At 42.8% G+C, this 19,767-nt stretch overlaps 1 protein-coding gene across 2 annotated transcripts in view; it reads right to left on the reverse strand.

The window, feature by feature from the left end:
• The window catches only part of CAMKK1 (calcium/calmodulin dependent protein kinase kinase 1), a 229,875-nt gene that overhangs the window by 110,632 nt on the left and 99,476 nt on the right, over positions 1-19,767 (reverse strand). For both annotated transcript variants that reach the window (XM_033922566.1, XM_033922567.1), the window contains exons 4-7: positions 15,592-15,645; positions 7,026-7,077; positions 2,879-3,018; positions 255-291 (exon numbers count right to left, since the gene is read on the reverse strand). In XM_033922566.1, coding sequence (XP_033778457.1) covers positions 255-291; positions 2,879-3,018; positions 7,026-7,077; positions 15,592-15,645 — 283 coding nt within the window. The remainder of the gene's footprint in view (positions 1-254; positions 292-2,878; positions 3,019-7,025; positions 7,078-15,591; positions 15,646-19,767) is intronic.

Here is a 19,767-nt window from a genome sequence, read left to right on the forward strand (position 1 = left end):
TACTTGATGACTTCTGTTGGGTTTTTATGTTTCCATACAGCTAGGCCTCCATTTTATGCAGATTTATCTCATGCATATTCATTGAGGATATCCTGAAAACGCGACTGGCTAGAGTCTCTAGGAGAGGGTTGAGAAGCTCTGTGTAGTGTACTAAGGAACAGTCTCTCATTTGGTGCTCTCTCTTCCTTTTCCTGTCACAGGGTATAAAACAAAATATAAACAATATATCAATATTCTCAGTTGCATTTACATACCCATATAAAGATTGTCTTCTGCAGGATCATCCAATACCTAAGCAGCAGGGAGGCAAGAGAAGGGCAGCAGAAAAACACGTTTGAGAAGTCAAGTTTTGAAACCAGATAAAAGTGGAGACAGGGAAAAAGGTCAGGGGAGGGAGGGACAGAGAGAGAAAGAGGAGAGGTAAAAAGTATAAGAATGTTCAGTGATAGGTCTGGTTTATCAAGATTTTTTGGGACTAGTGATGGATGGAAATGTTCGATAAATCAGGATTCAAAGTTTTATAGCATTTGCAGTCATATAAGCGACGTGTATGCCTGTATATGTAGTCTCAATTTTATGCATTCCATAATTTATACATTCTTTATATTTTGCAGTTGTTTGTCCCAATGATATGAAACAAAAAGTGTCAAGAAAAGTGCGGAATAACTTGTAAGTTTCATGGATCCACATCATTCTCTTCTTGTTTGGGCTGAGAACTTTTCAGTGGCCCCTCGTAAACTCATTCCAATGAAACTGTATTTAGTGATACTAACTAGAGTATGCATTTCTGACCTTGCAATTGTGGCTATTTTGAGATTAGGTCATACTTTGTATATGAATACCAAGAACTTCTTTTCATTTACTCATGATATGAGTTGCTTTAAGGCAGTGCTTCTCAGCTCTCTTCTGGAAGGGCACCTAGCCAGTCAAGTTTTCAGAATTAACACAATGAATATACATGAGATGAATTTGCATATATTGGAGATCACTTAAATGCAAATCTCTCTCAAGCCTCCAGGAGAGGATCAAGATTCCAGTCTTCTGCACTGGCTGCAATATGTATGACTCCTCCCTTCGGGTATTTGGGCATACATTTGCAGTCATTGCATGGAACTGGATAGCTTGAAAAGGCAAGTCCGGCTGCTAGAGGAGACAGTGCTGGAACTAAAAGAACTCTTCACCTTTTAAGAAGAAATCCACGAACAGGAGAAGCTTCTAGTGAAGTTCAGCACAAACGAGGAGGTCAAGGAGCTAGAAAGATACATCGAGCAAGCTCACCAGCAGTATGTGGAGAACTGTACCCGAACAACCCAGGATAAAGGCCTGAACGAGAGAGGAGAAGACACCCCTGCAAATTCTGGAGAGACAGAAGCTGAGATAAGGGGCGTTCGCACACTGGGAGTAAGAGGGAGACTGCATGGGGACGTCCCCCCACCCGAAGAGCAGAATACAATTTCAGGAGTACCACAGGAGGGAGTAGATTGGTCCTATACCATGGATGTGGACCTACGACCCCCAAGGAACCCCCGAGTAAAGAAGATGGGGATCATCGTGGGTTACTCCATCATACGTCATGTGGGAGAGAGGATTGAATCGTCACCTGCCTGTTGGAGCAAGAGTGAAGGATGTGGCCAACAGGATCTCCAGGATCATAGACAGCGCAGGGGGAGAGGACACTGCTGTGCTTAGCCACGTGGGAACCAATGATGTGAATGGGCGGAAGTATGACAGGGAAGAGATGAAGGGCCAGCTCCGCTCACTTGGAAGGAAACTGAAGATCAGGGAGGTGAAGGTGGCCTTCTCCGAGATCCTCCCGGTACCAAGAGCGGATGGAAAGAGACAAGGGGAACTGCAAGCGATCAAAGCCTGGATGAGACAATGGTGCGAAGAGGAAGGCTTTGACTTCGTGCGCAACTGGACGGTGTTATGGGGAAAAAGCAAGTACTACAGAAAGGACGGACTGCACCTCAACAAGGAAGGAGTAAGAGTATTGGCAGGCAACATAAAGAGGACCATCGAGAAGGCTTTAAACTAAAAGACAGGGGAAAGCCGACAGTCGATCACCAGTCGATGGTCCGGGTGACAGGATGCCCTGAAGAAGGAACCATGGACAACTTCTCAGACACAGGAGGGGACGACCACAAGGCAAATAAGGGAGACAACGCAGGAGCAGAAAAGGATACGATGCAAAAAACAGTAGAGACTGCTAAACTTAGAAAGTCCAAGAAGGTAACACAAAGGAAACTCAAATGTATGTATACGAATGCTAGAAGTTTGAGAAACAAAATGGGAGAATTAGAAGCAATAGCAAAAAATGACGAACTGGAAATCATTGGCATAACAGAAACATGGTGGAATGACGAAAACAGTTATTTACAATGTCCAATGTGACATGGACAAGAGGACACAGACTGAAGCTGAGGGAGAACAAGTCTAGGACAAACACCAGGAAGTTCTGCTTCACGCAGCGAGTGGTGGACGCCTGGAATGCTCTCCCAGAGGAAGTAATTGAGGAATCCACTGTTCTAGGATTTAAGGGTAAACTAGATGTACATCTCCTTAAGAGTGGCATAGAGTGATACGGGTATGGGTAAGCTGGATGCACATCTCCCTAATGAGAAGCATAGAGTGTTATGGGAACCAAAACTATGCCAGGGTACTCCTAGCAGGGCCTCCGCATGTGCGGATCTCTGGACTTGATGGACCTAAGGTCTAATCCGGAGATGGCAATTCTTATGTTCTTATGCACTTCTCTAACGTGGATCTAAATATATGTTGATATCTTGCATTTCTTTTTATACTTGATATTTTTTTAAAATCAATTTTAACTAAGTCATGACTTTTTCCACCTGCTAAATTTATCATGCTGCATACATACCTCAACCAGTCTGACAATGTTAATATGGTCCAATTTCTTTAAAATGGCTATTTCTTGGTAAACTCTATCCAATGGTGCCATTGGCTTTGCCTGCTGCCCCGATGATGCTGCTGCTTTCATTCCTCTGGGGGGAGGTCGACCTGAAATGAAGCAAATAATTTTACTGTAGGTAGAAGGTATACTTTATTTCCCAGTACTACACTGGCATATATGGAGATTCGGTGTAGGATGGGCTGGGGTGGGCATCAATGTGAACTCCACTAATATGGAACAAGAGGATGTTACTGGCCAGACTTTACAGTAGATGTCCTGCAAACAACAGGATGGTTGATAGGCTGGAGTAAGCTTGGATGTCAATTTCAGCATTTGGAACCTAGGATCAATACCAGACTTTACAGTCTATGGCCCAGAAATATCAAAGAAGAGACAAGTTAATCTAATCATGTATTTTTTAATGAGTATAACTTATAGGCAGACTGGATGGACCATTCAGGTCTTTATCTGCCATCATTTACTGTTTCACAGCATGTAATAATCTAATCCACTGGTTTCTATAGTGTTAGACCCACTTTTTTTGGCTTGCACTGAAACAAATCATCATAAATCTATAGGGCATCATTAAAACATGTTATTTTACCACCAATTAGTGTATCTTACATATGGTTGATATGGGGAGTCAGTTTCACAGCTAGTAAGCTGTTAATAGGGAAACCGTGTTTGAGGACTTTTCTAAATTAAAATACATTTCAAGTTTTTGTTTTTACAAATTTTGAATTACCGTATTTTCTCGCATATAACGTGCGCGTTATACGTGGTTTTTACATATAGGGCTTGAGCTCCCTCTTGCCCCGATCGTGTCGGGGGTGCCGCGGTTGGCTGGGGCAAGAGGGCTTGAGCTCCCTCTTGCCCCGATCGTGTCGGGGAGTCGGGACCGCTAAGAGGAAACAGCAGGACACCGGTAGGAGCTTCTACATGATGGGGGGGTCGGGAGGCTGTGGGGGTGCGAGCGGTCCTTCAGGGTGGGGGTGCGGGTGCGAGTGGGAGTGCGTGCGATCGGTCCTTCGGGGTGGGGGTGCGGGTGCGTGTGAGCAGTCCTTCGGGGTGGGGGTGCGAGCGGTCCTGGGGGGGGGGGAATCGGACGTCGGGGGGGGGGGCATCAGGCTTTCAGGGTGGGGACAGGAATTCAAGGGGGAGAGGAGAGTCGGGCGGGCGAAAGGAGAGTCGGGGTGGCCAGAGGAGAGTCAGGCGGCGACGGGAGAGTCGGGCAGCATGCGCGGTATACGGGTGTGCACAGTATATAAAAATTTGTGTACATAAATTTGTGTTTTTTGCGCGCTATACCCGTGTGCGCGTTTTACACGGGTGCACGTTATCTATGTGAAAATACGGTAAATACTTGTACTGTCGCTGGCTTTTACAAAGTTGTGGTAGAGGTTTCTACTACAGGTCGGTGAGGTAAATGCTCTGACAAATCATAGAATTTTTATGAGCGTTGGCAAATTTACCTCGCCAGCTTGTAGTAGAAACCTCTACCGCGGCTTTGTAAAAGGAGCCCTGTGTTTGGAATATTTTAGTTTTGAAACAGAGTAAATATTTTGTCTTATCTTTAGATTTCTGTTGGGTTTTTATTGTTTAACAGTAGTTTTTATAAAGAGGGATCTAGGAGTGATTGAGGGAACTTACCGGTTAGTGAGTCTGATATAATGCAACATAAAACGTCCTTTCCTATTTTAGACTGGGTAATTCTTATCAGAAAACTCGCAGTCAAAGCAGTTTTCATGGATGAAACATTCCTTTGCCTGCAGAAATTGGAGGTTTTGAAATTTTTTTTTCCATCCAATATGCAGATAAACTGATGCACAAAGGATGACTGTGTGTGTAACTTGATGTATACAATTTCCAAACCTCGCAAATGAGCAAATTTACAGAAATAGAAATAAAATTGAACAGTTCCTTTACTTTCTAACAATCTGCAAGAAGGATGACATCATTTCCAAAGGACTCATGATCAAAAATTCTTTGGCTACTACTTAAAAATCTGACTATGCTGATAAACTATGCAAACACGCTAATCAGAAACTGAGAAGTGAACTTATAAATCAACTCTACAAAAAGAAGAAAATGATTAGATAAAAAAAAAAACCCCAGAGAGAAGAAATCATAAATATGCAGACCTTATGAGCCAGCTGAAGAATTGCTAGAAATCCAAGTAACCCCCGCCAAAAAAACCCCCAAACAAAACACTGCTATCCTCCCCCCAAAAAAACCCAACCCCCTCCAAAAAAAACCAAAGAAAGCTGAATTCTCTCTTACACTATTACAGAGAGAACAGTATCTCATCTCAGATCACTGGTACAATACCTGATGAAACAGATCTAAACAATCTATCTATGGAATATGAAAATGAGAATTCAAATATACCAGGAGATCATGAAAATCAGAAGATCTCCTGTAGGCAAAACTCCTACTGACCATACTGATGGAAGTGCAAATCAAATGGAGGATAAACAACCTCTCTACCAACTTATCAAGCATTAGTTTTCAGTACTGTCTAAAGAAACTTTCCTTTTGTCCTAGTAACTAGATGAAATTCAACTATATTCATATCTCTAAGAATTTTTTTAGGAATCTGTTTGAAAATACAATTCCACAAAAGAGAAGGTCTCCACCAACAGAATACAATTTTGAAGAACAGAACACATATTTTACCCACATGATAGACAAAACAAACTAGATAGCTACAAAGAAAGTTTCAGACATAGGGTGAAATCACAATACTCCAGTATACAAGATTCTGCACAATCTCTCTCCACTAGAATGAGCCTACAAAAAACCTACATAGAAAGCCTATAAAATAACCAAAACATTGTTATCAAACCTTCAGACAAAAGAGGATCTCTAGTGATTATGGACACAAAGGCAACAATTCTGCAATTTAGGTGTCTGATTTAAGTGGATAATGAGCGATTTAAGGGTCTTAAGCGTTAATTGGGACTTAGACGGAGGTAGACGCTTCAGATTTGTAGGCTTTCTCAAGAAAAGTCACATCTAAGTATGTAAATGGGGGTGTAACGGGAGCGTAACATGGGCATGGTTAAGATTAGACTCGAGATAGACGCTACTTGGGCGGCAGGCCATGTCTAAACATCATGGAAATTATAGGCGAATGAAAAGCTGTCTAAGTGTGGTTTCTGCTTGGGCTGAATGCAACTTTCTATGGGCAAAACTTAGGCGTGCGTTGGGCTTCTGAAATGACATTTTCTGCATAGAGTTCAGGAATATGTTTTTCCTCTTTTTTCAATAGGGCACATCAATACAAACATATTGCATCATAACTGTTGGGGGTGGGGTCAAAGGACCTAAAAATTAATGAGGGGGCACATGGCTGAAGGTTTTTCTAGGGTGCCTAATACCCTTGCACAGGCCCTGCTCCACCAGGAGCCTTGAGTCTCCAGCACATAAGGTCGTAATGCAATATGTTGTTAAACAGTACAATTAAAGCAGCTTCCATCATATTAACATAGAACAAAATCTATTCCAGAGAAAGGAAAATGGTAAAACCAGAGGGCCTAATTTGAGGTTGAGGGGTGGTAGACTCAAGAGTAATGTTAGGAAATTCTTCTTTACGAAGAGGGTGGTTGTGGAGAAGAAAACGGTGATAGAGTTCAAACAAGCGTGGGATGAACACAGAGGATCTCTAATCAGAAAATAATGGGTATACATTGAAGGAACCAAGGCCAGTACTGGGCAGGTTTGCATGGTCTGTGTCCCGTATATGGACATTCAGTTGAGGACGGGCTGGGGAGGTCTTCGATGGCTGGGATGGTTACGATGGGCTGGGGTGAGCTTTGATGGAGACTCCAGTAGATAGAACCTAAGCAAACTCCTGGGCAGAGCTCTGGGTTCCTGACCCAGAAATATCTAAGAAAAAGGACCATTTAAATTAAATTAATTTATGGAGCATGTAAGGTTGGACAGACTGGGTGGACCGTTCAGTTCTTTATGTGTCATCATTTACTATGTTACTATGTACAGCATGCCACTACACAATAATTTCTTGTCTGATGACTTTGGATCTCAAGTGTCCCATTAAGAAATGACCCGATGCATTAAACAGATATTACATTTCTAGATCCATGATACTCACGTGGGAATCCATACTGCTTCAGGAGCTTCTTCTTGGAAAGAACTTTCATAGCCTGTGAAAGAAAAATTAGATGAGTTCACTTAAGAGATACAAATACACAGGGGCAATTCTATAATCTGGCACAAATTTCAAGTTTAATAAAATTTTGATTAAAATGCATTATCATGAATTCAATGCGATGGACAGAATTTTTAATAAAGGGAGTAAGACAGAATATTTTGGGGAATAAAAGACTGAAACATAGACAAATAGACAACGACGGGAACAACAGGAAAGAGATTAAGAGCCACAATGTGGCATGCTTAGCACTAATTCTATTACAGCACTTAGGACGGTATTCCTAAAGCTCAAAAGGGGTGTGGCCAGGGGCGGGTGATGGGCATGACTAAAAGACACACTGTTATAGAATATGCCCGATCTGCTCATAATTTAGGTGTAGGCATTTATGCCAGGTTTTAGTTGTTGTAAATAGGCGCTGCTTGTATTCCATAAACTGCGTCTAACTCCTGATGCGGTTTATAGACTAGAAGCACGTATTTTTTTGGCAACATAAATAGAACCTGGTCTCTGGTGCCTAATAGCAGATGCCAAATTAGAGAATGAGAAGGGAATAGAAATTTAGAGCTGGATTTGCATAGTTGACTTCATTTCACCCTCTGGATTCAGAATTGAACATCAAAACAACATCAAAAAGAAGTGCTTCGCTCGTCTTTATATACCTCAAAACACATTTTCTAAGCTATAAATATTCCATTTCGTTCAATTACCTGTCCTAAAGGTCTCCTCTGTGCTAAGACACTATTATAACTGAGGGTTTCTGCAAAAGTATCTAGGAAGACTGAGAAGAAAAGCTGAACAGTGTTAAAAGAACGAGGGAGGGCGGACAGTCAGGGACCCACATTTGAATTTAGGTCACTGAACTCTTTCAAGTTTCAAGTTTAATAAAAGATTTGATTAATCGCTTTATCTGAATTCAAAGCGATGTACATATTAATAAAATTAATTTGTTAAACATATTACTACAATAAATAAAACAATCTTGACTTAAGACAAATGCAACAATACTGGAAACATAAGGAATTTATGGGGAGAGTTTACATTATAATAAAAGTATAGAAAGACATGAAGGGAGAGTACATAAGGGAGGGTAGGGTGATGGATAAGAGAAAAAAAAAATGATTTCTAAAATCTTTTTTTTTTTTTTTTTTGAAGGTCATGTTATGATTAATTTAAGAATGCATCGTTGAAGAGAAAAGTTTTCAATTTACTTTTAAATTTATCGACGTTAGCTTCTTCCCTTAGATGGCCGGGGAAAGAGTTCCAGGTTTGGGGAGCAATGACAGAAAACATAAACTGACGGCGCGTATTTATAATTTTTAAAGACGGAATAGATAATAAATGTTGATCTGCAGATCTTAATGTTCTGTTGGTAGAGTAGGGGATTAATAATTTGTGAATGAAAGCCGGAGTTTCAAAGAAAAGAGATTTGAAAGTAAGAAGACCGATTTTGTATAATATTCTATGGGCAACTGGCAGCCAATGAGCTTCTTTAAACTTGAAGAAAATACCTGTAAGTCAGCTTTTGCTATACCCAGCCTTCAAAATTTCCTGATGATTAAATACATCAGTGCTTCTCAACCCTCTCTTGCAGGCACAGCTCACCAATCAGGCTTTCAGGATTAATACAATGAATATACATGAAGTCTATCTACATATACTGGAGATGCAGTATACATAAATCTCTCTCATGAAAACTCAACTAACTCCCCTCCCCCCTGCAACCAGCTAGTGACGTCAGAAGGAGCCCTAAGGCTAATGAAAGCAGCAGGTAGTTGCTCACTGCTGGAAAAGGTTTGAAGAAGTGGGTGGGCGGAGAAGAGGTGCTGGCATCCCTTGCCAAGACGGCGCCCCTGGACTTAGTGAATTTTAATGCAGGACCTTACCACATGCTAAGCCCATTTCTAGTGTGTCCCTTAAACAGGACCTTTTTCTTTTTGTGGATCCTGCACTAATTTTTCTGTTAGTGTGGGACCTGCAAAATTATTAACGCAGGAGTCAGTGCTGTCCAGTTAGTGTGCACTGATGCGAACGGACTAGCTGGATAATGCTTCTAAATCCATTCCCCAACCATGACACACCCATCATGAAAATGTTTCAAAGAACAGCATGCATTACTGCACACTGACAGGCAAATTACTGCAAAACACTTTAACACGTGTTCATGCTTAACATGATTTAACAAAAGGGCCCTTAGTGTAAATGTGGGCCAATGCTAAATCTTTAGTGATAAAACACTATCTAGTGTACACGGTTTGTGATAGCAGCTGGCAATGCCTCTGTTCTCTTAGCTGGAATACTAAGTAATAATGTGCCACAGTTGCTACTGTTAACCACATATAACATTTCATGAATGAAGGCACATCCAAGGACACTGGCCAGATAAAATTAAAGGCAAACAAAATCCGATACTCAGTGCAGAAAGCCCCTTCCCCCCCCCACATCTTAAACATTACACAGCATGCTGTTTCCACTGTGACACGAGTCATTAATTTGTCTCCATTAATTCAGGAAGTTGTTTATGCCTACAGTCGGATTGTTCCATCTGTCTTCTGGTGTCATTAAATCATTGGTACATGTCATACTTTGGAGAATGCATGTTTGCTTTCCTCTCGAAGGCAAAATTCCAGCCTAGTGCTGTTTCGAGAAAATATGTGCTATAAAGTTCAACTAAGAGATACAACTCCCTGCCACTATGGCCAATACAATGTAAAAGCCATATGGGACTCACATTATTCTATCAGTGATTCAATACTCATTGGACTCGTAGAACCATAGGTTGCTTGCATGGATAGAATCTGGTATTCTAAACCCCTAGCCCCTGGTGGACCCTAGCTACTGGTAACTATGATTTGGATTATTCTTCCCAATGTGCATCATAAGAACATAAGAACATAAGCAATGCCTCCACTGGGTCAGACCTGAGGTCCATCGTTCCCAGCAGTCCGCTCACACGGCGGCCCAACAGGTCCAGGACCTGTGCAGTAGCCCTCTATCTATACTCCTCTATCCCTTTTTCCAGCAGGAAATTGTCCAATCCTTTCTTGAACTCCAGTACCGTACTCTGTCCTATTACATCTTATGGAAACGCATTCCAGGTGTCCACCACACGCTGGGTAAAGAAAAACTTCCTAGCATTCGTTCTGAATCTGTCTCCTTCCAACTTTTCCGAATGCCTTCTTGTTCTTATATGTTTTGAAAGTTTGAAGAGTCTGTCCCTCTCTACTTTCTCTATGCCTTTCATGATCTTGTAGGTCTTTATCATATCTCCTCTGAGTCTCCGCTTTTCCAGGGAGAAGAGCCCCAGTCTCTCCAATCTTTCAGTGTATGAGAGGTTTTCCATGCCCTTAATCATTCGTGTCGCTCTTCTCTGGACCCTCTCAAGTGTTGCGGGCACCATTGCCCGATACAACGGCAGGATGACTTCTTTCGTTCTGGTCGTAATACCCTTCTTAATAATACCCAACATTCTGTTTGCCTTCTTCGCGGCTGCTGCACATTGTGCCGTTGACTTCATTGTTGTATCCACCAGTACACCCAAATCTCTTTCAAGGTTACTTCCCTCTAATACTAATCCCCCCATTTGGTAGCTGAACATCGGGTTCTTTCTCCCTATATGCATGACCTTACATTTCCCTACATTGAAGTTCATCTGCCATTTATTCGCCCACTCCTCCAGTTTGTTTAGGTCCCTTTGTAGGTCCTCACACTCTTCCGTAGTTCTAACCCTTCTACAGAGTTTAGTGTCATCCGCAAATTTTATAACTTCACATTTCGTCCCCGTTTCCAGGTCATTAATAAATACATTAAACAGCAGCGGTCCCAGTACAGACCCTTGTGGAACTCCGCTCGTGACCTTCCTCCAGCCCGAGTAGTGACCCTTCACTCCAACCCTCTGTCTTCTGCCTGCCAACCAGTGTTTGACCCATCTGTGTACGTCCCCTTCCACCCCGTGGTTCCACAGCTTCCTAAGTAGCCGCTCATGGGGTACCTTGTCAAAGGCCTTTTGGAAGTCGAGGTAAATTATGTCTATGGGTTCCCCTTTGTCCAACTGGCTGTCCCCTCTGAGTCTCCGCTTTTCCAGGGAAAAGAGTCCCAGTTTCTCCAATCTCTCAGCATATGAAAGGTTTTCCACACCTTTTATCAGATGTGTCACTCTCCTCTGAACCCTCTCGAGTAACGCCATATCCTTCTTAAGGTATGGCAACCAATATTGGACGCAGTACTCCAGATGCATAGGTACTCTACCTACTACTTCCTGGGCCTGATTAAGCAGCCCTTACATTTCAAATGTGAACAATCTACCCAGATGCTTGTAGAAAAATATTTTTTATGTTTTGGATGATGGGGCATGTCTGGCGGCGGAGCATGGGTATTTCCATGTTATTCAGCACATAGATATTGCTGTACACTGTTTAACACAGGATTCAGTTGCTATGTAACATCTCCTGTGATATTGAATGTACTATAATTCTTCAATATAAACTGTAATTAACGCTTCTCCTGTAATGTAATTCTACTGGAAATACCCAGATATCTTCTTTATTGTAATCCGTGGCTATGTTACATCTGCTACGATATGTATTGTAACTCTTCACTGTTACTTGTAATCTACTCTTTTCCTGTAATGTAATTCTACTGGAAATGCCCAGATATCATCTTTATTGTAATCCGCCTAGAACCGCAAGGCACAGGCGGAATAGAAATCCCTAATGTAATGTAATGTAATGTAATAGCATGTGAGCCCTTAGGGCCAGATTCTGTATAGGATGCTTACATTAGGCGCCACTAGGTGTCCTAATCAGGGATGCCTAACGACGTCTTGGAATCCACGTGCAACTATTTAATTAGAATGGTAATTGACCACGCAAGTTTTCAGCCTATCAAAAATTAATTAATTAATTAATTAATTAATTAAGAGTTTGGCATCAAACTCTTAGGATGCCTAGCAATGCCTAATTTGAGGCACCTCCTGACGCCTATCTGAAAAGTAGGTGTGGTTAGGGGTGGTTGACTTAGGCATCACTAGGCGCCTGAGTTAGGTGCCGGTAAATTAGGCCAAGTAAAACCTGGCCTAATACACCAGCGCCTTCCTCCAGGATGCATAGGTGCTTATAGGCGGGATTCTATAAGTGGTGTCTAGTGGTTGATTGACAACCGCGCTGAGTGGTATCTATAATGTAGGAGCCGCTAGGTGGAATTTATAGAATCCAGCTTTTTATTGCCTATAAAATTAGTAGCAGTAAGGACTCATGCACTAATTTTTGTTAATGGCAGTGCACAATTGGCAACATTAGAACATTGTCATTAATTCAGAAAATGGGAAATCGGCCATTTTCCAGCTGCAGTAGAAATGACCTTAGTTCATGAGATAGACTCGCATAAGGGCACGCTAAGGCCACTTTCTACCGCAGCTTTGAAAAAGGACTCCTTATCTAAGGGCCCTGAAAAGGCTGGACTTAGCTTGTGAAGTGAAATGGGGAGTATTCTGTTGACGTCCCCCATCGCTTGATGGGCTTCTAAATAGTACTTTTAAACTGAACACAATAAATAATAATTAAAAATAATAATCAAAGACTGTGTTTGATATCAGTGCTGGAGGCTGGATCAATACATCTGGCTGAATTATTGGTTCTCTAAGCCTCACCAAGGCCATTATATTGTGTTCAACTTAACATGTTAAAATTCCCGGATCAAATTAGACTACTATGCAAATGCTCTAGCACAGTGGTCTCAAACTCGCGGCCCGGGGGCCACATGCAGCCCACCAGGTACTATTTTGAGGCCCTCGGTATGTTTATCATAATCACAAAAGTAAAATAAAACAGTTTCTTGATCATGTCTTTTTAGCTATAAATTACAATATTATTAATAAGATTTAGCTAAAAGGAAAGATTTATAAACTATAAAGAGTTTTACCTCTTGCAAAATTATCATTTCTTTAATAAGACATTAACTATTTTTTTCTGAGGCCCTCCAAGTACCGACAAATCCAAAATGTGGCCCTGAAAAGGGTTTGAGTTTGAGACCCCTGGTCTAGCATGTTTGTATATTCTGAGTTGTTTATAGCAGTGGTTCCCAACCTTGTCTCGGAGGACCACCAGCCAGATTTTCAGGATAGCCCTAATGAATATGCATGGGGCAGATTTGCATGCATGTCACCTCCATTCTATGCAAATCTCTCTCTTGAGAATTCATTAGGGCTATCCCGAAAACCCAACTGGCTGGTGGTCCTCCAGGACAGGGTTGGGAACCAATGGTTTATAGAATTTGATTCCAACGGAGTTGCAATTTGAAATTATGAAAACTAAAGACTTGGAGGTCCTTTTACTAAGGCGCGTGCGCTAAACGCTATTTTATGGACGCATTAGCGTTTAGTGCACGCTAAATTGGCTAGCGCACCTTAGTAAAAGAGGGGGTTGCCTATTTAAGCAAGCATTTGAAGTACCATAAGTGGTTCGATGGATGATTAGGGCTTGTGAGATCTGCTGAGATGCTGGAGAGTTTATCAACTTATTAGGTTTATATCTAATATAATAAAACGGTAAGCCGCGCATGCGCACTTCCTATGCGTGCGTCCGTTTTCCGTGAGCTGTAGCACACATAGGAAGTGTGCATGCGTGGCTTACGGTCTGGCCTCACACGAGGCAAGACAAGTGGCATGCACGTCCTTCCCTGCTCTCGACCTGCGGAGTGCCGGCTGCCGGCCGCTAGCACCCCCTGCCCTCTCCGTCGCCTCCTGGCTCCAGCGGCACAGGCAGCACTATAAACACGCTGCTTCGCGCCCTTCTCTGCCGATTTCCTCTGCCGCGTCTCTGATGACATCATCGGAGACAGACGCGGCAGAGGAAATCGCCAGTAGAAGGCCGCGAAGCAACATGTTTAAAGTGCTGCCTACGCCGCTGGAGTCCCGAGGTTTGTCGGCGGTGGGAGGGTCAGGAGCAGGCCGGATCGACAACGGCAGTAAAAGAAGGGGGAGGGGCCGAACGGAGCAGGGAAGAGAAGGTAAGAGAAGGGAAAGGGGTAGTGGGGGAAAATGCTGCTACTGCTTCAACACAGGAAAGGGGGGGGATAGGAGGGAAATGCTGTTGCTGCTGCATAGGGAAGTGGGATGGAAATGCTACTGCACAGGGAAATGGGGAAAAATGACAGACAGACAGCGGGAGGGAGGGAGACAGAAAGAAAGAAAGACACAGGGGCAGGGAGAGGGACAGAAAAACAGACAGAGAAAGGGGGCCAGAGAGAGAGTCAGCGGGAGAGGGAAAGGGGGCTGCTTTGGGGGGAGGAGTGTGCTTGGGGTAAACAGCTTTGCTCGGGGGGGAAGACAGAAGGGGCCATGGAGAGACAGGGAGAGGGATAGGGGGCTGCTTTGGGGGGAGGGGTGTGCTGGGGGGAGACAGAAGGGGCCATGGAGAGATAGGGAAAGGGGACAGACAGCTTTGCTCTGGGGGGGAAGATAGAAGAGGGCCATGGAGAGACATTTGGAGGGGAGGTGGGTGCTAGGGCCAGACAGCTTTGCTCGGGGGGGAGGGGGAGACAGAAGGATACAGACAGCGGCCAAGGAGAGAGAGATAAAGAAACACAGACAGACAGACACATCTATTCTAGCACCCGTTAATGTAACGGGCTTAAAGACTAGTTAATCTATAAATGCTTTGTAATCAGGTAGTAGGAACCGGATGATGTATTTTAACTTTACTATGAATTATATATGTTTAATTGCATTGTGGTTTTATAATGGTTTTTTGATTTTATTTTACCTTGAGCTGGTTGGAATAAGGTGTGTTCTCAAATATAACAAATGAACAAACTAACAAATGAATGAATGATTCGAATTATCAAACCACTGCCATCCTTGAACTGTACAACTGCAACACCAGAGTGATCAGTGCAGAATTCAGAGTTCCCAAAAAATGAAACACATCTTTCTACCGGTCTATGAATAAGAATGTAACAAGAACTCCCCTTTTATATAACAACACATTACTTATTGTAATGAATAGACATAATTTTCCAGTATATTTGCAAATGGGGGGAGGAGGGTGGTTTATAGTTTATTGTGGGTTTAATCAAAAGAAAAATAATATTTATATTGTATATTTTTGATTAAATGTTAAAGGAAAGGGGGTGGGTGGGAAGAGAATAAATTTATATATTTGATGTTATATTCGAAAGAAATTCAAGTGATGTATTTAATATCAAATGTTTTATTATTTGTACACTTGATGTAAGATTAAAAATGAATAAAGAATTTAAAAAATAAATAAATATATATATATATAACCACACAAGAGGTTTTTAGCGCCAATGCTCTGCACTGCTCTGATGGTCATGGGAACTCTATGACCTTTGAAGCAGTAGAGAGCATTCAGTGTGCCAGCTGGCACTAAAAACTTCTTGCACAGTTTTGTAAAAAAAAAAAAAAAAAAAAAAGGGGGGGGGGGGTAAATTAGAGATTTATATTCCAGCTGGCCACATATAATGTATAAATTATTAACACTGTACTTACATAGTACTTGTCATCACTTTGATTGTAAGCTAATTTCACAACACCATAGGATCCCTGTAAATAAACAAAATCACACCCACCATTCAATTAGCATTTTTTGTATCAAGCCAATCACAGTGTTCCAAATGTAGTCAAAATATGGCAATTGCACTATTTCCAATTTTACCATCAAGTAATTTTGGCTAAATTATGTTTGACAATCTGCTGCCAAAAGGCCAGATTTCCTAGCGTTTCCCAGGTATTTATTGCCCTCTCTCCATGGCACTTTCTTATTTAATTGTACACTTTCCTTTCCCTATTCGCGGTTTCGACGTTCGCGGTTTCGATTATTTGCAATTTTTTTCCCCAACAACCCCCCTCCCCCCCGAGAATCACTCATTGACAGCCTGCATCGAAAAAAAAACAGCCCTAGGACTTGGATCAGGGCGAGGAGGGAGGCGATCGGAGGAGGAGGCGATCAACCGCCCCAGGAGCACGGACTTACCCTGGTGGTCTAATGGCGACGAGGGGCAGGAGCAATCTTCCTACACTCCTGCCCCGTGCAGAGCCGTTCAGTGAGTTCCTGTCATCTCACTACAATGGGAGTTCTTGTTGTAGTCTCGTGAGACCATGGAAACTCACAACACGGTTCTGCACAAGGCAGGAATGTAGGAAGATTGTTCCTGCCCCGCGTCACTGCTAGACCACCAGGTAAGATCCGGGGATGGGTCAGAGCTGGACCAAAAGTTAATCACAAATTTTCCATATTTGTGAGCTGGCTCTGCCCCTACCCCCTGCGAATAAGGAGGGAGTAGTGTAATACTATAACTGGGTTTAGCACCCCTATTTGTCCGTTCTAATTAGATGGTAAGCTCTATTGAGTAGAGATTATCTCTTACTTGTTTAATGCACAGCGCTGTGTATGGCTACCAATGCTATAGAAATGATAATTGAGAAAGACGTGGGGGAAGCCACTGCTTGCCCTGGATCAGTTGCTACTCCTTGGGTTTTGGCCAGGTACTAGGGACCTGGATTGGCTACCGTGAAAACGGGCAGCTGGGTTTGATGGATCATTGGTCTGACCCAGTAAGGCTATTCTTATGTTCTTACATGAGCCAAGTATAGGACAATTAAGCCATTGTAACATCACTGATGAGGTTGGCTCTGAGGCATTATGACATCACAATCTCAGCTCTGGAATGTTGCTCTCATTGGGGTTCCAGAATCTTGCTATTCTTTGAGATGCTGGAATGTTGCTACTCCTTGGGTTTTGGCCAGGTACTAGTGACCTGGATTGGCCACCGTGAGAACGGGCTACTGGGCTTGACGGACCATTGGTCTGACCCACTAAGGCTATTCTTATGTTCTTATGATAAGTAGTAGTAGCACGAGGTCTGCCTAAGGATGCATTAAGTCCATTTACTAGCACAGCTTAGTAAAAGGGCCCCTTAATGTTTTAAGAACTATTGTATGTTGCCCTTTGTGTGTGGGGGTCTGTGGGGGGTGGAGTGTGGTTGGGGAGGATCCCACTTCTTTGCAACCTGAAAAGGGCTGAAGGAAGATGTACCAAACTGTAGGGGTGGAGTGGGTCTTAGGCAGGGATGGGGCTTTACTTTTATACTTTAGAAGGGTTGCACGTAATCACTGAGAGAATGTTTAGGGAAAATAATGCATGGGCAATCTGTAAACTTTCATCGTTTCTCTTTAGCTATTAAATCTGCTTAACAGACAGATTTCAGCAGCAGCAGCTTTATTTGATATACCACAAAGTCAAAAACTCAGACCACGGGAGTTAGTTGGCAGGTTGACTTTGGCGGTCGGCCCTGAGCCTGGATGTTCAATGCTGGGCCATTTCCGGTGACCGGCATTAAACATCCAGTCAATTTTTCGGCCACTATAAACTTAGCTGGCTAAGTCGATTTTAAGCGGTAGCCGGCTAAGTTTATAGCGACCAAAGATAGACCAGTGACCCAATTTGGCACTAAACTTAGCCAGCTTGTGCTTTAAATTTCTTGGATAGCCGACTAACCCCCTCTTTTACAAAGGTGAACTATGCTTTTTAGTGCTCACTAATCACATGCTAAATGCTAACATGGGCATGTTATCGTATGGATGCATTAGCCCACGCGTTGATTTAGCGTGCGCTAAAATTCTTAGCGCGCCTTTGTAAAATAGGGCCTAAGTTGCGTGACATAACCGGTTATCTACTAGCCACAGCAATACTAAATATCGAGAGGCCAATACCTAAGTGGTTTAAAATTTTAAAAAATATTATTAACAAGGACATCACAAAAGGTAAAAAGCTACAATCACATCCAATAAGCTGTACTGCTAATAATTATATTAAATAGAGAAGGAGGGAGACCAGCAGAAAGGGCAAGTGAGAACACAAGTTCAAAGTGGTAGGACAAAGACAAAACCACAATAAAAGTAAACAGTGGCACAGTAAAGGGGGGGTGGGGCGAGGGAGACGGTTCACTCAGGGCGTCATCTTGCTCGAGGCATCGGCATCCCCCCTTCCCACTCCTCCCCCTGCCGCGCGTGCACCTCTTCCCTTCCCCCGTACCTTTTTTTAATTCAATGCTGCCTGCGTTGGCTTTGGCGCTCTCTCTCTGACCTGCGCCTAGGAAGTGACAGAGAGAGCACCAAAGCCGACTTGGGCAGTAAGCTGGTGGCGGCTGCTCGCGTCGAAGTGAAAAAGGTACGGGGAAGGGGTGCATGCTCATGGTAGGGTTGGGCAGGGGAGGGGTGCCGCTCACCCTCGCTATGCCACTGTCTGTACAGGCGTATAAATTGAGCTATTAGGACTGATGAAACGCCCGGATGTATTAAGCTTTTAAGGCAGATTTTTTTGCCAAAAGAACTCTCGGTACAAATATAAATAGGCAAAAGTTGGCACCATGATCTGAACGAGGGACACTTTCCAAATGAATTTGCATATGAATAGGAACAGCCACTGGAACATAAGGAACAAGGGACCTAGAAAGGAACTGGAGGAGTCCAATATAAAACAATTGATGAGTCAAAGTAAGAATCTTGAAGGGAACAGATTTCTCTGACCTTGTTTCATTTACAATTCTAGTTATAAAACATGTAAAGAAAGGTATCAAGCACTGACGCTGAAAGGAAATAAATGGTTCAGAAAACACCTTATACATATGCACCGTACTTGTTAAATTAATAGTCTCATTAAGGCATGCCGAGGAGACAGCTTCTAACTCACTAGTTATCCTAATTGCTTATTGAGCTTGCTTTGACTTCTTTGAGTGTTGGTGTGCAAATCTAATTTACATATGCAAATTACAACACCGAGTAATTCTGGAGTCAGTAGCATTCACTCCATACAGGAGAGGAGAGAGGGGGAGTTTTGCCATTATCAGAGAACATTAGGCTGCTGGTTTAATTTTAATATATTTTTTTTAAATTATTAAGACAGAGCACAATAAATGAGGCTGAAAGTCAGTGATTAGCTCTGGATTGTATGCAATTACAGGTTCCAAGGAAATCTGAAATCACAATGGTACCAGATAGGAAAGGAATTTGGGACCAGATTAGAAGCAAGATACCTCTCAGTGCCAGCAGCAGCCTGAATTAAGCTTGTGTTTCATTGTGGGGTGGGGTGTCCTTCTGTTTCCAGTGCTGTCTATATCTCTATGTGTGGTCTGATTGGTCCAGCTCAGACAGCAGGGGTTTAATGCTGTTGATTAATCCCATTAAAGCATGTGATTATCTCACAAATATTTATGGTGATTAAAACGAATGCATTAACATACGCAGCCCATGGTGTTTTTTAAATGCTGAGCACTGTGGGCTACATTGGATAACCTCCACTTGAAGCCCCCTGGAACACCCCCCCCCCCCAAGTTCATCCAACCTGCTTCTCCTGAAAACTCCCACCCCCCTTGGAAGAACCTCTCCTTAAAGACTCCATCACTCCAAAGAACTTCCACACACACACACACCCTTCCCTCAGGCCTACCTGAAGGATGCCTTGCTGGTCTAAGGAAAAGCAAGGAGTACAGATTCCTTGTTGTTGCTGCCTCTGCCAGCTCTTGGTTAAAAATGGCAGCCATAACCTCTAGCAGTAGTCTTGTGAGTCTAGATCAGGGGTGTCCAATGTCGGTCCTCGAGGGCCGCAGTCCAGTCGGGTTTTCAGGATTTCCCCAATGAATATACATGAGGTCTATTTGCATGCAC

This window comes from Geotrypetes seraphini, chromosome 15 (assembly GCF_902459505.1).
Source record: "Geotrypetes seraphini chromosome 15, aGeoSer1.1, whole genome shotgun sequence".
Classification (NCBI taxonomy): domain Eukaryota; kingdom Metazoa; phylum Chordata; class Amphibia; order Gymnophiona; family Dermophiidae; genus Geotrypetes; species Geotrypetes seraphini.